Genomic DNA, 21,282 nt, shown 5'->3' on the forward strand with positions numbered 1-21,282 from the left:
CTAAATATTCATAAAAGTATAGGCATTTGGCCATGAGATTTGTGGAGAAGCAGGTATTGTATACACTATGTTGGGACCAATCAATGAATATACATTTATTTAGGACATGTCATTGGAATAACCTCTGACTGAACAGTCCATTCTGTAATTGTCTCATTCATTCCGCTATCTTTGTTTCGGCCACAATAAAAACAGTGTTTTGGCTTTTGATACAGTACCAACTACTCAAAGGATTGTTTGCACAGTGGAATCATAGTTTGGTTCAGTGTTTTATTGACAAATGACCAAAATATAAATTCTCACAACTATCTCTACTAGCGTTTACAACATTTTTCAGAGTGTGCCCAGGCAGCATCAGATCAATTCAGTCAAACTTTGTCCTCAATGATTACTTGTCATGGAATGTAAAAAAAAAAGTATGTAGTTATTTAAGAGAAACATACAGTATATGTTCTGGTGCGCTTTTAGCAGGATGCAACGTCTTGGAACATTCTGATAGAAGTAGGCAATTTAGAACAAACATGCCTGTCTGACATGTAGAATAAGGACTCATGTCGGCTCTATTCATTGCATCGACAATGTTTGGGTGCTGAACATGGACTTGTTTTCAACATGAAAATGACAAGGGGACTGAGAATGTGTTACGAGCTGTGTTCTTTAGATATTACACGGAATCTTTGGAATAAACTCCTTTTATACAAATATCAAAATAATAAATAGGACAGATGTTTTAATAATCTCCAAGACCATGGTGCATTGCATACTGTATTAGGAGTGTATTTAGAAATGAAGGGCACTTTACAAATAAAGTTATTCTTATTGCCTCATAATGTATGTAGGAGTGTCTTGATTCAACAAAACAAGTTATTTTGACAGTTAAAATAATAATACTAAAACAGTACATTTGTCTCACAAACGTTTCAAATGACTTTCAGTGGAAAGGGGTTTCAAGAGAAAAGGTCTCCCGCAACGCCCACTTGGATTTGGCTAATGGAGTTTTCCTGAATTAACAAAAGTTCAGTAAAGGCACCATAGAAACAACAGCTGACACCTGGAAGTGGCAGCACATTGCCATTGGCACTCAGGGGTCCACAAATGACACTGCGATGTATCGAGTGCCTGCAGTGGTTCGCAGGCCCTCGTGATAGTGGGTGAGCCGTCCAGGATGCATGAGGGCCCAGCCTTTGCGGGGTGCCTCGACGGAGCAGTTATACCGTATGAACCTGCATCCCCCACCCTTCAATGGGAAAGCAAACAGAGATGAAGTCAGGAAAGGTATATCCAGCCAGGAGATTCACACATGCTTCACATTCTATACATAGAGAAATGTCAACTTGTCTAAGACTCAAGGTCATACTGCACAGGAGAACACTGAAGGCTTTCATCATAGGTACATAACTATGTGCAAATAACACATTGTGAACAGTGGAGAAACAGTAACTGTGCGGAAAGCACTTTCTTCTCAAAACAAACCAGATTATGCACCTATTCTTGTCCAAGTTCGAAATATGCAGGGTAATAACACGGATGCAATACAACACATATTCAAAAGCCTTTCAAATGATGGTTGGGTTTTTTTTACGTGCAAAGGAGAAAGAATGAGAGTCACCAAAATGATTCTGATGAAAGCAATCTGGGGTGAGTTTCTTTAGCAATAAGATCATCTTAAATCCATTGGTGGGCAATGGAGGAACGAGTATCTTAATGCTAAAGACGGTCTTGATGTTTCTGGGAAACTCACCCTTGAATAATTGTATTCATAGAAACAAACAGTGATGAAAACATACAAAGCAACTAGTGGTCTGCATGCTTAGAACATTTCAGAAGACATACTGTACATTCCAACACTTGCATTCCTACTTGAAATAAGTTGATTGGCAAACTTGATTGCAACATTTCAGGAAAACACACAACTTCACTGATCTTTCTGTTCCAATTTCACACTAAATGACCGTATACAGTAGTCGGGTTATCCTAACCAATTGTAATAGATGTTAATAATAGTGGGGCGCAGGGTTTTAATTACAGAGGTGCCTGAGGGTATAACAAATCAGGGCACATCCATAAGTGTTACAAATATTACCATGGGGGTAGCCCTACAAGTGTTCACATATCAAAGTTGGTCCAACCCAGTCTTTAGAGGCCAACTCCCCAAGTCAATGTGTAAATCATCACACAAACACACTCACCTGGTAATCAAGCACTTTTTGATTGAGTGCAATATTTATAGTAAATGTGGACGCGTCATGGTGTGGCCTTAAAAAGGGCTGCTCGTCTGGCTTATATCTAACTACAAACGCCAAGTCAAACTGAGCCTGCAAAGAGAGAGACAGACAGAAAATACCAGAGTGATGCAAAGAGTCATGCAGCATTCACAAACGAGCCGGGAGGGCTGCCGGGACAGGCCGCATGCCCCTTGACCTCCTGGTTGAAACCTCAGCTAAGAAAAAGAAAGAGCTCCCCGATTCCAGCATACATTCCCAGAGAAGAGACAGGAAAGAGGACAATACACCTGCACCCTGTCCTCAAACAAGGGTTTAAGGGTTATTTGTCTAGGTTACCTGCCAGTTTAGTGTGTCTTACTGGACTGGACCCCTAATACTCATTTACCTCATAGTCAATTTCTTTGCTGTTGAGAGCTACATTAATAGTGAAAGTAGATGCATCGTGGTGAGGGGTGAGCAGGGGCTGCTCGTCAGGTTTGTACCTCACTACGAAGTTGAGGTAAGAGATACACTGATAAGAGAAGAGACTCATGTCAGGGTCAACATGGTAGCACAGAGGGACCCTGTTCTATACATAAGATTCTATTCAAAATATATATTTGCAATATAATTAAACACGTCTGTTGCATTTGAATTAAATGAATGATGCATTGTATAAATGTAGACCATTCTACTGTAAATCCTGAAGCATACAGTATAATTCTACATTTTGAAAACATAAATAAGAATATTAATATTGTTAACCTGTGAACAAAGTAATATTCAAAAGTTAATCAAAATAACAGGAGCGGTGTGCATTTAAACATATTTAGATAAACAAACATAACTCTACTTGGCTAAATCAACAGATATCAGGCCACAAGGTGGCGATAGGTAACAGAACGGTGCACAAATGTGCAGAAATATTTACATTTTGTGGGACTTACTAAAGCAAGAACCACGATGTACCATTATAACCACACAAACAACCCCCCAGCTGAAAGTGGAATGTAAAATGAAACTTTCATGATCATTTATGCATTCTCTATTGTTCTCCACGTTGTAATGATAGAATTCAGGAGTTAAAATCCATGAAAAATGTGTAGAGTAATGAAAATATGAATTTCTGTTGAGCTGCGCATAAATCCATCAAAAATGAGTACAAATGTGTGTGTTTAAAAAAACAAAAAAACATACCTTGGTGTAGTATCCAGGATACATTGTCTCTGTGATTGGGGCTATGTAATCCAACAGAAGCTTCTGCCACTCTTTCTCATAATTGATTTGAGTCATGTGGATATCAATGGTGGGGACATTCTCATAGCCACCCTGGATCCTTGTGTCCTTCAGTAAATAAGAACATGTAAAAACATGACACAATGCTCAAGTTACTACATTTACAGGTTTGTTAGGTAAGATAATAATTGTAGGCTACATTGGTTTAGGAGTATAAATACATACCGTATTTCGGCCACCTGACCACTGTCCAAAGTTTTCCATTTCTTGAACAATGTGGTCACATCCAATATCAGAGAATAGCGGGAACCAGTATACATCAGGGCAAGGCTGGAAGGGGGCAAAAAAAATGTACAATTGAGTGACCTTGCATTTTCAAAGAGTAGTAGATAGGCATGGAATTTCTACTCTCTCCATAAACAGTAAATTCTATAAATATTTTGAGCATGCAGTTTGTGGTCTTCATTTGTAGCCAACTGGACTTTGACCACCCTGAAATAGTCTTCTGTAGCTAAGTTGGTAGAGCATGACGCTTGAAATAGTGCGTTTGATTTCCGAGGCCACCCGTACGTAAAATGTATGTACACATGATTTGTAAGTCGCTTAAGATAAAAGGGTCTGCTACATGGTATATATTTTTATATATTAAGAAACTTTGGTTATCACCTTTATTAGCCATTATCATCATTTTATATAGAGCAATAGGCAATGTCAGTGATCTTGAGTGAGCATTGAAATATTATACTTTGATAGAAAAACAAGTACTCACTGTTTCAATCAGTTTGTCTCTCATTATCTTAGTGTAGTTCTCATGGATGTAACGCTCCTCCCAATCCTGAGGAAAATGAAGAATATACAGTGAGTGTACAAAACATTAAGAACACCTGCTCTTTCCATGACACGGACTCACCAGCTGAAACCAGGTGAAAGCTAAACTGAAAGCGCGAACCACCGCATTGAACCATGGCAAGGTGACTGGGAATATAGCAGAATACCAATAGTGTAGTTATTCCCTCCGTAAGGCAATCCAACAGGCAAAATGTCAGTACAGAGACAAAGTGGAGTCGCAATTCAACAACTCAGACATGAGACGTATGTGGCAGGGTCTACAATCACAGACTACAAAGGGAAAGCCAGCCACGTAGCGGACACCGACGTCTTGCTTCTGGACAAGCTAAACATCTTCTTCGCCCTCTTTGAGGATAACACAGTGCCAACGCAGCCCGCTACCAAGGACTGTGGGCTCTCCTCCGTGGCCGACGTGAGTAAGACATTTAAGCGTGTTAATCCTCGCAAGGCTGCCGGCCCAGACGGCATCCCTAGCCGCGTCCTCAGAGAATGTGCAGACCAGCTGGCTGGAATGTTTACAGACATATTCAATCTCACCCTATCCCAGCATTCAACACCATAGTACCCTCCAAGCTCATCATTAAGCTCAGGTCCATGGGTCTGAACCCCGCCCTGTGCAACTGGCTCCTGGACTTCCTGACGGGTCACCCCCAAATGGTGAAGGTAGGAAACATCTCCACTACGCTGGTCCTCAACACTGGGGCCCCACAAGGGTGCGTGCTCAGCCCCCTCCTGTACTCCCTGTTCACCCACAACTGCAGGCCACACACATCTCCTACTCAATCATCAAGTTTGCAGAAGACACTACAGTGGTAGGCTTGATTACCAACAATGACGAGACAGCCTACAGGGAGGAGGTGAGGGCCCTCGAAGTGTGGTGTCAGGAAAATAACCTCTTACTCAATGTCAACAAAACAAAGGAGCTGATCGTGGACTTAGCAGAGGAAGCAGAGGAAGTACCCCCTATCCACATTGATGGGACCGCAGTGGAGAAGGTGGAAAGCGTCGAGTTCCTCGGCGTACACATCACTGATGATCTGAAATGGTCCACCCACACAGACAGCGTGGTGAAGAAGGTTGGCTTGGCCCCTAAAACCCTCAAACTTTTACAGATGCACAATTGAGAGCATCCAGTCGGGCTGTATCACTGCCATGTACGGCAACTGCACCGCCCGCAACCGCAGTGCTCTCCAGAGGGTAGTGAGGTCTGCCCAATGCATCACTGGGGGCAAACTACCTGCCCTCCAGGACACCTACAGCACCCGAAGGCCAAAAAGGAAGGCCAAAAAGATCATTAAGGACATCAACCACCCGAGCCACGGCCTGTTCACCCCACTATCATCCAGAAGGCGAGGTCAGTACAGGTGCATCAAAGCTGGGACCGAGAGACTGAAAAACAGCTTCTATCTCAAGGCGATCAGACTGGAGTCAGCATGGGCCAGCATCCCTGTGGAACGCTTTCGATACCTTGTAGAGCCCATGCCTCAACGAATTGGGGCTGTTCTGAGGGCAAAAGGGGGTGCAACTAAATATTAGGAAGGTGCTCTTAATGTTTGGTATACTCAGTGTAGATATGCATTACTATATTTATTGTGATTAGACAAGTTAACACATGAACAGATACAAAGTGTCCACATAAGCAGATTTATATAAGACAATGGCATTCTTACTGTTGCAAAGCACTGCAGAAAATACACATGCATGTAATGACATGGAATAAGCTCTTCTGCAGCTGAGTGCTGCAATTAGTCTTCAAACAGACTAATCCAAAGTTGTGAGGTACATGATGCTGTCTAGGCCTGAATTGAGTCAAGGGGAGCCTTTGTCCCCCCCCCCCCCCCCAATGACTACTTGACAACCTAATTCTCACCTTAGGGTTTTCAAAGATCTGCCACAGATCGTTGTGGAGATGGCTCATCTGGTAGTTTTCTGTCGACAGCATCCGTCCAAATGTGTGCATATTTGTAACATACATGAAGACTCCCTGAGAAATTGAAGCAAAGGGCGTTAACTTTTTTTTTTATCATTTAGTTTGAAGCTATAGTTTTAAAATATTTGCTACCTGGCTTAAGTTTTGGGACTTCTACGGGTTCGACGCTGTTTGGGTGTCTCACTTCTAATCAGAGTTTTGCTATATTTTGAAACCTAAGCACCCGTGACTAATACTGGACACTGAAGGACTGAGAGCAAGACGAGACTTCAGAATAAATAACGATGGAATCCTACATGCCATTGCCTGCTGGTGCGCCCTTGAGCAAGGCACTTAATTCCTCAAATTTTTCCAAGGGGTGCTGCTGACCCATTGCTTTATGTTGTGAGCATAAAGACACATTTAAGTTCTCTGCAAGGTAATGGCCATAAAGTATTCTTACATTTGTTGTTTTATTTTATATTTGACCCCTTTTTCTGCCCAATTTCATGGTATCCAATTTGTAGTTACTGTCTTGTCTCTTCGCTGCAACTCCCGTATGGACTCGGGTGAGGCAAAGGTCGAGAGCCGTGCGTCCTCTGAAACCCAACCAAGCCGCACTGCTTCTTGACACAATTCCCACTTAACCTGGAAGCCAGCCGCACCAATGTGTCGGAGGAAACACCGTGTCAGCGTGCACTGAGCCCGGCCCGCCACAGGAGTTGCTAATGCGCGATGGGACAAGGACATCCCTGCTGGCCAAACCCTCCCCTAACCCGGACGATGCTGGGCCAATTGTGCGCCGCCCCATGGGTCTCCCAGTCGCGGCCGGCTGCCATAGAACCTGGATTCGAACCCAGAATCTCTAGCGGCACAGCTAGCACTGCGAGGCAGTGCCTTAGACCACTGCGCCACTTGGAGGCCTGTCATGCATTATTTTATACCCAAAATGAAATGGAGAATTTGACCAATCAATCTATCATAGCTTTCCAACACTGACTTTGTTTCTGGCGTTGTGACAGAAGGCCATGTCGAGGTCCAGAGTGCCCGAGCTGAAGAGGTCGTTGTTGGAGAGCTCCTCGTGAAGGAGGCTGGCCTTCACCAGGTACACCTTGGTCAGGTAGGGGACATTCCACACACCACTGTAGTGACAATAAACAATATTTAGAACAGGCTTCCCATACATTGTGCTGGAAGCGCTCTCTTAAACAAGACTATGGTACTGGCATGGAAGCTGTAGTAGTGTTGCCGAGTTTAGCAAAATATGATCCTACAGCAGGAAACAAGCATTTCTGCCCCCCGGGGAGAGTTATAACAAAAACCCATCAGACCTCAGCTCTCTATAAAATAACATTGTTCCATAATGACCATATTGGTATAATCAGTTATGGGAAATAATGTGTGTGTGACTTACACTCTGCGTCCTTGCACAATGTCCACATAGTCCTCCGACCTAGCGTAGTAACCATCAGCACTGAGTGCTCCCCAGAAGTTGGTCCACAGGCGGCCTTCTCGGGTTATCATGGGTGCAATTATAGGCCTGAAGGGTGACAGGGGATGATTAATCACGTCCCACTGAAAACCAGCTGAGCTTTGAAAGTGTATCCACCCAAATACACGTGTGTGTGTGTGTGTGTGTCCAGTATTTTTAGGAGAGCAGTTATTGCATGCGTCATCAGAGATCGGGAATCTGGTCAGGCATAATCGACAGGCTCATTTTTATTGCCGCTTACTCATTTTGCTCGATGAGAATCTTTAGGGTGTCCTTGTTCTTCAGAACCACTTCGATATCCATGCTGAAGAAATACTCACAGTCCTTGTCCTGTCGGCACATATCACTGGGAACCAAAAAATAGGAAACATAGTAAACACACATTTATGGGGCAGTCCCAAACCTAACATTTTTTTTCTTCATTGGGGATTCGAACCCAGATTGATACAGTGCATGTATGCGCTGAAGGCAGCGGCCCTAATCAGTAAACTACCCCTTGTCACATGCTGAACATCTTTGAAAAACTTGGGAATAATGTCAAGCTAGGTTGTATGTGCGCATCCAAAGCTAGTATGAGAGAGAAAGCCAAGGTGAACTCACAGGCCGAGGTTGCGGGAAGCCACCCTGTCCATGTTCTCCTCAGGCCCGATGACCTTAACATCCTGGTACTCTTTCCCATGGTCCTTCAGGAAAGAGCTGACCGCTACCTCGTGGTGCTGCTCCTGTAAGAGGACATTGTGGGACAGTAGCAAAGACAAGAGCTGTTGTGCTTCTGTAACAGTCTTATTCACATTCACACATAGGAAAAATAAAGAGTTACAATGAGAGCATTATAGCCCACAAGATGTTTGAGGTTGATTTAAACAAAGCCATTGAGCTACAGTGCCTTGCGAAAGTATTCGGCCCCCTTGAACTTTGCGACCTTTTGCCACATTTCAGGCTTCAAACATAAAGATATAAAACTGTATTTTTTTGTGAAGAATCAACAACAAGTGGGACACAATCATGAAGTGGAACGACATTTATTGGACATTTCAAACTTTTTTAACAAATCAAAAACTGAAAAATTGGGCGTGCAAAATTATTCAGCCCCCTTAAGTTAATACTTTGTAGCGCCACCTTTTGCTGCGATTACAGCTGTAAGTCGCTTGGGGTATGTCTCTATCAGTTTTGCACATCGAGAGACTGAATTTTTTTCCCATTCCTCGTTGCCAAACAGCTCGAGCTCAGTGAAGTTGGATGGAGAGCATTTGTGAACAGAAGTTTTCAGTTCTTTCCACAGATTCTCGATTGGATTCAGGTCTGGACTTTGACTTGGCCATTCTAACACCTGGATATGTTTATGATTGTGTCCCACTTGTTGTTGATTCTTCACAAAAAAATACAGTTTTATATCTTTATGTTTGAAGCCTGAAATGTGGCAAAAGGTCGCAAAGTTCAAGGGGGCCGAATACTTTCGCAAGGCACTGTACAATGTGGGATATGGTAATCTGTTCAATGAAATCTGTCATTTCAATTCTTGATAAATATGGCTACCTCGCTCTCCAACCAAGGTGTATGAATTGAGGAGCAACTGAAGTAGAGATTCAGCAACTCTTGATGGAAATTAGAAGTGAATAGAAACGCTTATTTTTTTTAATGAAAGGAAAACCAGCGCGTTCCAGCTTTCGGCCTTCTTCAGGGTTTTCCCAAACTTTTATTGTCCACTAAGAGTTGCTGAATCTCCTCTCTACTTCAATTCTGGAAGACTAGAACTTATGAAAGCATCAACTTTTAACAACAAATTTCAAGTGTTGTAATACAACTTTGATTCATGTCAACATATCTCATGCACGGACCCTGAAGTTAAGTCGGTTGACCCTTGACTGGTACTTGCACAGATCCAACACATTCCTCGTCATTGTTATACTATCCAAAGAGGCATGTGAGCACATGTGTGGATTGGCAACAATTCGGAGGGAGAAATGCACAAGAGGTTACTGGGTGTAACTAATACGGTGTTCCATTCATACAAGACCAAACGGTTACTCAAATCAAAAGGGAAAATATTTCATTATACACATTTATTAAAGGGACACTTGCATCTACTTACAATGATCTACTTCCCCAGAGCCTGATGAACTCGTGGATACAATTTGTATTTCTCTGCGTGCAGTTTGAAGGAAGTTAGTAACTAGCGATAGCGCCATGACTAGAAGTCTATGGTAACAGCTAGCTGCGCTAACAATCAATAAACTACCTGTATACTGGATGCAGAGACATCAAAATGGTATGCATGGGTTCACCTGACTCTGGGGAAGTAGATAAAAGGCCTCATTGACAAAACCCCAAAGTATCCCTTTAAATGTTAGATCGATGGTACTATGTAATAAAATATGTTTCTCTCACCTGGTTGTAGATGAAGAGTTTGAGTCGGTTCTTTGGGTATTCCAGTTTGAGCAAGGTCTCAAAGAACACACTGACAAAGGGGGTGGGCTGCTGGATGAAGATTCCAATAACCACCAGTGGGTAGTCGCTCTCCTGTACAGTATTAAAAATAATAATGTAATGACATTGTCATGTACATTGCAGTCGACTTGAAAACCTTGCATATAAAAATCAAATGCCTTTCCATCCAATCCCCCCCAGAGAATCTTGTCACCCAACCTGCAATCAAGCTCCATTGGCACACACCACAGGTGACCATTAATCGCACCGGTATACATTGCGTGTCGGCCGTGCGTGTCGTTTCCGACGCAGGTGTATTACAATTAATCTTAAGAGTGTATTCTCACTACAAGAGCTACATTAGAAGTTTATAGAAAATAACCTCGGCTAGACCTTTTAGTGTAATGTAAACTTGTCACTTCTCCTACGGAGGTCGCAGGCGAGCTTTGCTCGAAAGTTACCCCTATCTGAGCAGTCAACAGTAAACAGAATGGTCTCTTCAAGCTAAATGCTCCTAAAGTAAAAATCGAAATGGCAGAGCAATGCTTTTGAAACAGCTGAAATGTGTCTTTTTTTAACCTGAAATATAATGAATGTACAGATAAGAAAATAAACCCTTTAATACTCTGCACACGGTTGTGAATTGTTGCATTATACAAGAGAGTGTAATATGCTTAAGATGAAAAGTTGGTTAAGATGAAGTTGCTTGCATAGTTGAATAGTTTGTTAAAAGGATGCTTACTGGCTGGTGGCTATACTGGGATATTTACGGTAAATTTAAGCTGCGAAGCAAGAATGTCCATCGCCAATCCACCGAACCTTCTCTAGGCACGTGAAATTCCGTTGCTCATGTCAATTGAAAAGTTTATGTACATATTAGGTCAATTGAAATGTCATCACGATACCTCTGCTACAACTCTCTTCAATGAGAATACGCCCTAAGAGTGTATTACCAGAATACTTCACATAAACAGACAGGCAACCCACCTTGAGTCCTGAGAGTGGCCGCAGGTCCTCAAGACACACACTGCATCCCGTCTCAAACGTCCACACTGTGGGGATGTAGTTGCTCAAGTAGTTGATCTGGAGCTTAAACAAGAAACATTTATTTTCTTTTTACCACTTCCTGATACTGTTTATCTACCTTTTTTCCAAATATTTGGATTATTTTTTTGGTCTTACATTCTATTTATTGTGGTCTTACATTCTATTTATTGTGTCTGAATTTCAATGGTCAATAGAATTACAACGGTCAATAGGGGTCAAAGGGTCAAAAGTTGGAAGGTTACCTTGGTGGGCCCGTTGCCATGAATAACGACAGGTAATGTATCATACAACACATTTCTGGCCCGCACTTGCCCGTCCTCAAACTTCAACACCACCTCATCTAGGCGCAAACACACAAACCGTAACATCAGTACCAGTCCTGCAACAAAATGACTGGAACGAATTGCAAAAATCACTGAAGCTGGAGACTTATATCTCCCTCTCTAACTTTAAGCATCAGCTGTCAGAGCAGCTTACCGATCACTGTACCTGTACACAGCCCATCTGTAAATAGCCCACCCAACTATCTCATCCCCATATTGTTATTTTTTATTTTGCTCTTTTGCACCCCAGTAACTCTACTTGCACATCATCATCTGCACATCTATCACTCCAGTGTTAATGCTAAATTGTAATTACTTCGCCACTATGGCCTATTTATTACCTTACCTCCCTAATCTTACTACATTTGCACACACTGTACATAGATTTTTCTATTGCGTTATTGACTGTACGTTTGTTTATTCCATGTGTAACTCTGTGTTGTTGTTTTTGTCGCACTGCTTTGCTGTATCTTGGCCAGGTCGCAGTTGTAAATGAGAACTTGTTCTCAACTGGCCTACCTGGTTAAATAAAGGTGAAATTAAAAAAAATAAACGTGTACATGCCACTGCAACAAATTTTCCCCATGGGGACAATAAAGTCAGTAAAGTCTGCCAATTGTTGGCCGGCCACGTGTCTTCCAAGAGAGACTTGAAGCATGCCACTCAGTGGCTAATCAATCTACAGTACTGAAACATACAATACACTCAGGACATCATGTATTGGAGATGGATTTCATTACACAGTAATTCAACAGATTTTGTTACAAAACTAACAAACTCTGTATTTAATGTGTTCAGGGCTCACTTATAAACAATGCCTAGGTCTCAATGTAATTTACCCGTGTAAATTAAGGTTAAAAATAAAACACTTTTCCAAAGCTGACCTGCATCAAAAAAACATGTAGCAACTGTGGGGCGTTGCAGTTGAAACCGGCAAACCACCAGAGACGTCACTACTCACTACATTTTGCGAATGAATGCATGTCTCTCTCTGGGAGGCTGGGTTCTACAACGATGCTGTGACAATTTCAGCTCTCTCCTTTTCACCTCAAGTAGGTTTCAAGACATGAACACAAACAAGCATGATCTTGCTATCCCTCTCAAGAAGCTGACTATTATAGGGAAGTCTATAGCTATTAACAGGAAGCCGTTGCTGTGGAGTTGGTAGGATGTAGCGTTTACTCAGCACGCCCACCTAACTGCAGCCGCTTAAAAAGTTTATACACATCCAGCCCTGTGCTTTGGGAGCATCTGGAAAAAGCATAGAGGAGCTGTGCCCGACCCCTCCCCCTTCCCTCTCTGGTCTACGTGAGCTCAGACACATCCCTTTCTCACAGCAAACTCATAAATTCCTAACGCAGGCTCAGCTTCAGCCAGCGGCATACAGGAAAAAGAGAGGGCGGGGAAGAGGAGGAGAGAAAGAGAGTAAAAGAGAGGGAAGAAAGGCTCAAAGCAGTCTGTCGGCTGAACCAGAAAGCCTAAGGATATGACAACCTGCATCACACTCATACACCTTCATCAAAGCCTCAATCAGCCAATCACGACTAACACAGTCAGGAAGTGAAACCAGAGGGAGGTCGCACTTTCCTCTTTTCTTCTCCAAGCATTTATTTACAGAACGGGAAAGAGTGTAAACTGAAACAGCCGTTTTGATGTCCCAGGAGGGGGGAGGATCAACAATTTAAAAGCTGATGTCAGTACGTTTCAGTGGTGCAGTGGCCTTTTCATTCGAAAATGTTGAAGTACATGTGTATACTTGTTGGCTAGAGGTGAAGTGGGAGACAATGGCGAGACATGCTCTAAGACATAAAGAGATGTGTAATTTGTTAAAAACTCACCAAGGGATCCATGAAGATTATGAAACATTCTGCATCTGTTGTCCAGTGTTATATTGATGGATTTCTGGAGAGAAAAAACATATCACTTATTAAGAAAACAAAAACAGCATGAGGAAACATACTGCATAGATATAATGTTACAGTACACATACAGTACTCATACCAAGAAGAAATGCATAGATAGTAAAGTGCTAAGGTAGTTCTGAGAGAGACCACTTAAAGAACCATAACAAGATCAGTATAGAGGTAGATTCCTACTCTTTTCTCTGGGTTGATATAAATCTTGGTGAAGAAAAGTTGATCACTGTCACTGTCCTCCCCAGTCCAGTCAGCAACCATCTCTTTGAGGTTAGGAACATAGCCAATGAATCCTAGGGACAAAGATAGAACGTGTGAACAATACGGGTTCTAACCCCAAGCCATAAGACTCCTGAACAGCTAATCAAATGGCTACCCAGACTATTTGCATTGTCCTCCCCCCTCTCTTTTACACTGTTGCTACTCTCTGTTTATTATCTATGCATAGTCACTTACATATACATATTACCTCAACTAACCGGTGCCCCCGCACATTGACTCTGTACCGGTACCCCCTGTATATAGCCTCGCTAATGTTATTTTACTGCTGCTTTTTCAATTATTTGTTATTTAGATTTTTTACTTAACTATTTTTTACTCAACACTTATTTTTCTTAAAACTGCATTGTTAGTTAAGGGCTTGTGCGTTCTACACCTGTTGTATTCGGCACATGTGACAAATAAAAGTTGATTTGATATGACAAAGACAAAGCAGTTTGAACAGTAGAACTGGAATTTCAAAAACAAATGGTCAATGTAATAGAGGTCCAATTTATGTGATTTCATATTCGTGTTTGGACTTCGGTCGCTCTGGTTTTCAGCAGCTGACTTAAACATTAAGATTATAAAACTGCCATTCAGTCTCAAACCTTAGTGGATAAACTGCCAGGTGAATTCATGCCCAGTTCCTATGTCTTAGGCCCAATGTCTTTCTTTCTATAAAAATGACTGAGACAACTTCTAACTGGACTGTTGCATGTCAACGTTTAAAAAGCAAAGCTGTGTTTGTTAGTATTAGTGTTTAACTGACAACAACTTGCTGTTGACAGTTAACAAAATGGCTGCTTTCCATTGCTAGGTGATCAAGAGGAGTGTGTTTACATACCCCCTGAGCCCAAGAACCTCTTTCCCTCTCGGAAGTGAGGGTGCTTGTCCTCCAAGTGTCTGTCGGGCCAGATGAGGGTCTCTGCAGAGAAGACCACCTTGTGTCTTGTCTGCTGGAATTTCTTCAGCAGCTCTTTGGGACCGGAAGCGAAGACAACATCATAGCTGGTCAGAGTGAGAGAAAAGAGAACCTTTATGAGCCTCATTGTTCAGGGGGGGATTTATTAGGATCCCCAATAGCCGACACCAATGGCGATAGCTAGTCTTCCTGGGGTCCGACACATAACAAAAAAGACATTACAGACGAAATACTATACAATTGACATACATTTAAAAACATTAACATTTAGTGTGTGTGTGAGCAGCTATCAGTTACACATACATGTCAGTACATACACACAACAAGTAGGTCACATGGGGAAGAGGCCATGTGGTGTTGCTTTATTTGTTTTTTGAAACCAAGTTTGCTGTTCACTTCCACCTATATGAGATGGAATGGAGTTCCATGCAATCATGGCTCTGTATAATACTGTACATTTTCTTGAATTTGTTTTGGACCTTGGGACTGAGAAAAGACTCCTGGTGACATGTCTGGTGGGGTAAGACCAGTGCTGAACCAGTCGTTGGGCAAGCTGAATTTTGATGTACACTGAATTTTGTGTGTGAATATATTCAATAATATATTCAATAATGCTGGTAAGAGTGAAGGCAGATTGAAGGCTACCTGTCAATGAAGAGGACAACCTTGTCTTCCTCTATCTCCTGCAAACCAGCTTTAAGAAGGCGCACTTTCTGACCCCCTCCTGGCTCGGTCATATAGTCCCCACCTTTCCATGGCTCCCCTCTGCCAAGCACCTTCAAACCCAAAGAGAACAACTGCAAAACACATTCTCCACAACAAAAAGATATATACCTTCTTCAAAAAGGCTTGTTTCCTCACTAAGGTATTGATATTTTCCAGCGGGAGAGAGTGAATGGTTGCCAGTCATTGTCTGGACACAAATGTTGGATCAGTTTTATCTTGTCAGAACTTTCCATACCTTGATAGTGTAGTTAAAGTGTCGGGCAGACCTCATGAAACGCCTGAAGCCATCTGTCTCTTTGGTCGCAACAGTCACAACTAAAAGGTTGCCTGAAAGAAATGAAAAACAATGGAAGTATGTAATTGATGCGAGAATTAGCTCGTGTAGTGTGTGTGCAATGTAAAATCACATAAAACTTGAAGTAAACAGTCTGTACCAACCATGTTCAATTGAATAATATATCCAGATGTGGTCTCTGAGAATGTATAGATGTGTCTACTTGACCATTGAAATGTTCCCCTTCTCTCTTATGATAGCATACTGTAGTATGCCATTAGAGTATGTTTAATGAGTGTTTTCTTAAAACTGTGAAGTGATACTTTCCATCAATCTCTATCAATAAAAAAAATATTTCCAGCACACATGCAATGTTGATTTATAGCTCAGTAAACATTATGCTAAACTGAGGTAGAAAAAAACATTAGTATGTGTACAGTAGCTAGAAAATTCCTGCAAGAAAAAAATATATTAAACTAGGCTAAAAGTAAGTAACCTAATGTTAACTGATCTCTGCCACTTGCGCATAACATACTTCAACCCCTGATGAAATCCATAATATGCTATCAAGCATTGTAGGCCTATATTGCATCTTTCTTGATATGTATTTGTTTTCAATAGAACATTAGGCACAAGTCTGAATTAAATCAGACGCGATCCAGTCCACGTCAGCGGCATGGAACTCTCGAGAACACCCGGTGGAACTTTGTATCTGCAATGCAATTGCTTTTTATCAGTCCGAGAGAGTTACATGCAAATTACAATGTAATAACGTTTGAATAGCGACTTTCATGACTCCATCTTTATATCTAGCGAGATTGCAAAATACTCAGCAACATTTAAAACGTTGGAATGCAAGTTGAGTTGCTATTTGAGCTGTCCTACCTTCGGATAGTTCTCGCTGTTCTTTACAACGTATCACTGGTAAAACCACAAGCAAGGACATCCAGGCCAATATTAATAAGGAAAAAGCTCTCATTTTCGGGTTAAATCTTCACCAATCCTCAGCCTAACACTTCCTTGGCGATACCATATGATTTTAGTCAAACAGTTGTGTACTTAAAGTGTTTCCCGATTTGATTGACACTTAGTAGACCAATCAGACACAAAAACCCGCCCAACCCAGTAAAATAAGCCCACTTTGGAGAAGCTTGATTAGGTTTTTAGTTGACCCGGTAGGACAGAACAGCTGCATCAAGTGCATGATTTTTACTGCACCATTAGTCTTTAAAGTGAGACTTCCGCCGACCAGGCACAGACAAACATGAAAATAAAATAAATAGGCTAAACAAAAATATCTACTCAAAATAATCTGTAAAAATAAAACACTGTCTTGATGAGATAAGTATTCAACCCCGAGTCAATACGTGCAAAGAATCATCTTTGGCAGCCCTTACAGCGGCGAGTCTTTAGGGGTAAATCACTAAGAGCTTTGGACACCTGGATTGTACAATATTGGAACTTTTTTGTATTTTTCATGCTCTGTCAAGTTGGTTGTAGAACATTGCTAAACAACCATTTTCATGTCTTGCCATAGATTTTAAAGCCGATTTAAGTCGAAACTAACCAAGTCACTCAGGAACATTCAATGTCATCTTGGGATGCAACTCCAGTGTAAATTTGGCCTTGAGTTTTAGCTTATTGTCCTGCTGAAATGTACATTTGCCTCCCAATGTCTGTTGGAAAGCAGACTGAACCAGGGTTTGCTCTAGGATTTTGCCAGTGTCTAGCCTTATTCCGTAAATTTTGATTCCCCCCAAAATACTCTCTTGCTGATGACATGACGAGCAGTCCATAACATGATGCAGCCACCACCATGCTTGAAAATATGAAGTGGTAACCTTACTTACATGCTGACCAGACCGGACACGTCGAGTGCGCGAGCGTGGCAAAATAAATTTAGAAATCCATGTTATTCAATTATTGCACACACACTGCTCGTGCGCGCCAAAGAGATAGAACTCATTTCTATTTCTGACGCAGATCGTGCTGAAAGTCCTGCCTCTCCCATCTCCTCATTGGTTTATAGAAGCAGGTACCCACGTGCCATCTCCTCATTGGTTATACCCACGTGGGTGATTGAAAGACAAACTGTTTTGCCGGAAGTCTTGGTAATACTATGAAAGTTTAGATGCCGATCACCATATAAGTTCAAAGATGAAAAAGCCTGGAAGGAGGAGAGATGACTAGAAACGATTCGGTTGGCCGTTTTATGTGTTGATTAATTGTCGGAGTAGAGGACCTTGTGCATTTCAGATAAAATAACAACTCAATGTTGATATCCCAGGACAAATTAGCTAGCAACAGTAAGCTAGCTAAATAGGACAAATTAGCTAGCAAGTGAAAGCTAACTAGCTAAATTGCCATACATGTTTTATGCTTTTCGACCTGTCCCCAAATTAATGTAATTGGTTGAGTTTGTTTTGATATTTTCAAATCAAATTTTATTTGTCACATACACATGGCTAGCAGATGTTAATGCGAGTGTAGCGAAATGCTTGTGCTTCTAGTTCCGACAATGCAGTAATATCCAACGAGTAATCTAACCTAACAATTTCACAACAACTACCTTATACACACATGTGTGAAGGAATAAAGGAATGTGTAAAGGAATTAATAAGAATATGTACATAAAAAAATATATGAATGAGTGGTGGTATAGAACGGCATAGGCAAGATGCAGTGGATGGTATAGAGTACAGTATATACATATGAGATGAGTAATGTAGGGTATGTAAACATTATATGAAGTGGCATTGTTTAAAGTGGCTAGTGATACATTTATTACATCAATTTTTTCATTATTAAAGTGGCTGGAGTTGAGTCAGTATGTTGGCAGCAGCCACCCAATGTTATTGATGGCTGTTTAACAGTCTGATGGCCTTGAGATAGAAGCTGTTTTTCAGTCTCTCGGTCCCTGCTTTGATGCACCTGTACTGACCTCGCCTTCTGGATGATAGCGGGGTGAACAGGCAGTGGCTCGGGTGGTTGTTGTCCTTGATGATCTTTTTGGCCTTCCTGTGACATCGGGTGGTGTAGGTGTCCTGGAGGGCAGGTAGTTTGCCCCTGGTGATGCGTTGTGCAGACCTCACTACCCTCTGGAGAGCCTTGCGGTTCTAGGCGGAGCAGTTGCCGTACCAGGCGGTGATAGAGCCCGACAGGATGCTCTCGATTGTGCATCTGTAAAAGTTTGTGAGTGTTTTTGGTGACAAGCCAAATTTCTTCAGCCTCCTGAGGTTGAAGAGGCGCTGCTGTGCCTTCTTCACCACGCTGTCTGTGTGGGTGGACCATTTCAGTTTGTCTGTGATGTGTACGCCAAGGAACTTAAAACTTTCTACCCTCTCCACTACTGTCTCGTCGATGTGGATAGGGGGGGTGCTCCCTCTGCTGTTTCCTGAAGTCCATGATCATCTCCTTTGTTTTGTTGATGTTGAGTGTGAGGTTATTTTCCTTACACCACACACCGAGGGCCCTCACCTCCTCCCTGTAGGCAGTCTCGTCGTTGTTGGTAATCAAGCCTAGTAGGCTACTACTACTACTGTAGTGTCATCTGTAGTGTCGTCTGCAAACTTGAGGGTTGAGTTTGAGGCATGCATGGCCACGCAGTCGTGGGTGAACAGGGAGTACAGGAGAGGTCTGCGAACGCACCCTTGTGGGGCCCCAGTGTTGAGGATCAGCGGGGTGGAGATGTTGTTACCTACCCTCACCACCTGGGGGCGGCCCGTCAGGAAGTCCAGGACCCAGTTGCACAGGACGGAGTCGAGACCCAGGGTCTCGAGCTTGATGACGAGTTTGGAGGGTACTATGGTGTTAAATGCTGAGCTGTAGTCGATGAACAGCATTCTCACATACAGTGCCTTGCGAAAGTATTCGGCCCCCTTGAACTTTGCGACCTTTTGCCACATTTCAGGCTTCAAACGTAAAGATATAAAACTGTATTTTTTTGTGAAGAATCAACAACAAGTGGGACACAATCATGAAGTGGAACGACATTTATTGGATATTTCAAACTTTTTTAACAAATCAAAAACTGAAAAATTGGGCGTGCAAAATTATTCAGCCCCTTTACTTTCAGTGCAGCAAACTCTCTCCAGAAGTTCAGTGAGGATCTCTGAATGATCCAATGTTGACCTAAATGACTAATGATGATAAATACAATCCACCTGTGTGTAATCAAGTCTCCGTATAAATGCACCTGCACTGTGATAGTCTCAGAGGTCCGTTAAAAGCGTAGAGAGCATCATGAAGAACAAGGAACACACCAGGCAGGTCCGAGATACTGTTGTGAAGAAGTTTAAAGCCGGATTTGGATACAAAAAGATTTCCCAAGCTTTAAACATCCCAAGGAGCACTGTGCAAGCGATAATATTGAAATGGAAGGAATATCAGACCACTGCAAATCTACCAAGACCTGGCCGTCCCTCTAAACTTTCAGCTCATACAAGGAGAAGACTGATCAGAGATGCAGCCAAGAGGCCCATGATCACTCTGGATGAACTGCAGAGATCTACAGCTGAGGTGGGAGACTCTGTCCATAGGACAACAATCAGTCGTATATTGCACAAATCTGGCCTTTATGGAAGAGTGGCAAGAAGAAAGCCATTTCTTAAAGATATCCATAAAAAGTGTTGTTTAAAGTTTGCCACAAGCCACCTGGGAGACACACCAAACATGTGGAAGAAGGTGCTCTGGTCAGATGAAACCAAAATTGAACTTTTTGGCAACAATGCAAAACGTTATGTTTGGCGTAAAAGCAACACAGCTGAACACACCATCCCCACTGTCAAACATGGTGGTGGCAGCATCATGGTTTGGGCCTGCTTTTCTTCAGCAGGGACAGGGAAGATGGTTAAAATTGATGGGAAGATGGATGGAGCCAAATACAGGACCATTCTGGAAGAAAACCTGATGGAGTCTGCAAAAGACCTGAGACTGGGACGAAGATTTGTCTTCCAACAAGACAATGATCCAAAACATAAAGCAAAATCTACAATGGAATGGTTCAAAAATAAACATATCCAGGTGTTAGAATGGCCAAGTCAAAGTCCAGACCTGAATCCAATCGAGAATCTGTGGAAAGAACTGAAAACTGCTGTTCACAAATGCTCTCCATCCAACCTCACTGAGCTCGAGCTGTTTTGCAAGGAGGAATGGGAAAAAATTTCAGTCTCTCGATGTGCAAAACTGATAGAGACATACCCCATACAGCTGTAATCGCAGCAAAAGGTGGCGCTACAAAGTATTCACTTAAGGGGGCTGAATAATGTTGCACGCCCAATTTTTCAGTTTTTGATTTGTTAAAAAAGTTTGAAATATCCAATAAATGTCGTTCCACTTCATGATTGTGTCCCACTTGTTGTTGATTCTTCACAAAAAATACAGTTTTATATCTTTATGTTTGAAGCCTGAAATGTGGCAAAAGGTCGCAAAGTTCAAGGGGGCCGAATACTTTCGCAAGGCACTGTAGGTATTCTTCTTGTCCAGATGTGTTAGGGCAGTGTGCAGTGTCATTGCAATAGCGTCGTCTGTGGACCTGTTGGGGCGGTAAGCAAATTGGAGTGGGTCTAGGGTGTCAGGTAGGGTGGAGGTGATATGGTCCTTGACTAGTCATTTAGCTCAGTTACCTTAGCTTTCTTGGGAACAGGAACAATGGTGGCCCTCTTGAAGCATGTAGGGACAGCAGACTGGGATAAGGA

The 21,282-nt window shown here is 42.2% G+C and overlaps 1 protein-coding gene across 2 annotated transcripts; it reads right to left on the reverse strand.

The window, feature by feature from the left end:
- Window positions 1-250: 250 nt before the first annotated feature.
- LOC139416413 (procollagen-lysine, 2-oxoglutarate 5-dioxygenase 1a) lies at window positions 251-16,786 on the reverse strand. 2 transcript variants are annotated; one of them, XM_071165004.1, is made up of 19 exons: window positions 16,472-16,786; window positions 15,548-15,639; window positions 15,232-15,362; window positions 14,509-14,672; window positions 13,584-13,696; window positions 13,326-13,389; window positions 11,407-11,504; window positions 11,105-11,206; window positions 10,079-10,210; window positions 8,291-8,412; window positions 7,932-8,036; window positions 7,613-7,738; window positions 7,199-7,340; window positions 6,160-6,273; window positions 4,210-4,275; window positions 3,666-3,770; window positions 3,402-3,548; window positions 2,611-2,736; window positions 251-1,237 (listed from the first exon to the last, which is right to left on the reverse strand). In XM_071165004.1, the coding sequence occupies exons 1-19, from the start codon at window positions 16,563-16,565 to the stop codon at window positions 1,082-1,084; spliced, it is 2,199 nt and encodes a 732-aa protein (XP_071021105.1). In that variant the 5' UTR covers window positions 16,566-16,786; the 3' UTR covers window positions 251-1,081. The 2 variants fall into 2 exon arrangements, with proteins under 2 accessions (XP_071021105.1, XP_071021104.1); XM_071165003.1 differs by lacking the exon at window positions 2,611-2,736 and adding an exon at window positions 2,190-2,315 and having other exon boundaries at window positions 16,472-16,686.
- Window positions 16,787-21,282: the final 4,496 nt, after the last annotated feature.

The sequence above is a fragment of the Oncorhynchus clarkii genome, chromosome 9 (assembly GCF_045791955.1).
Source record: "Oncorhynchus clarkii lewisi isolate Uvic-CL-2024 chromosome 9, UVic_Ocla_1.0, whole genome shotgun sequence".
Classification (NCBI taxonomy): Eukaryota; Metazoa; Chordata; class Actinopteri; order Salmoniformes; family Salmonidae; genus Oncorhynchus; species Oncorhynchus clarkii.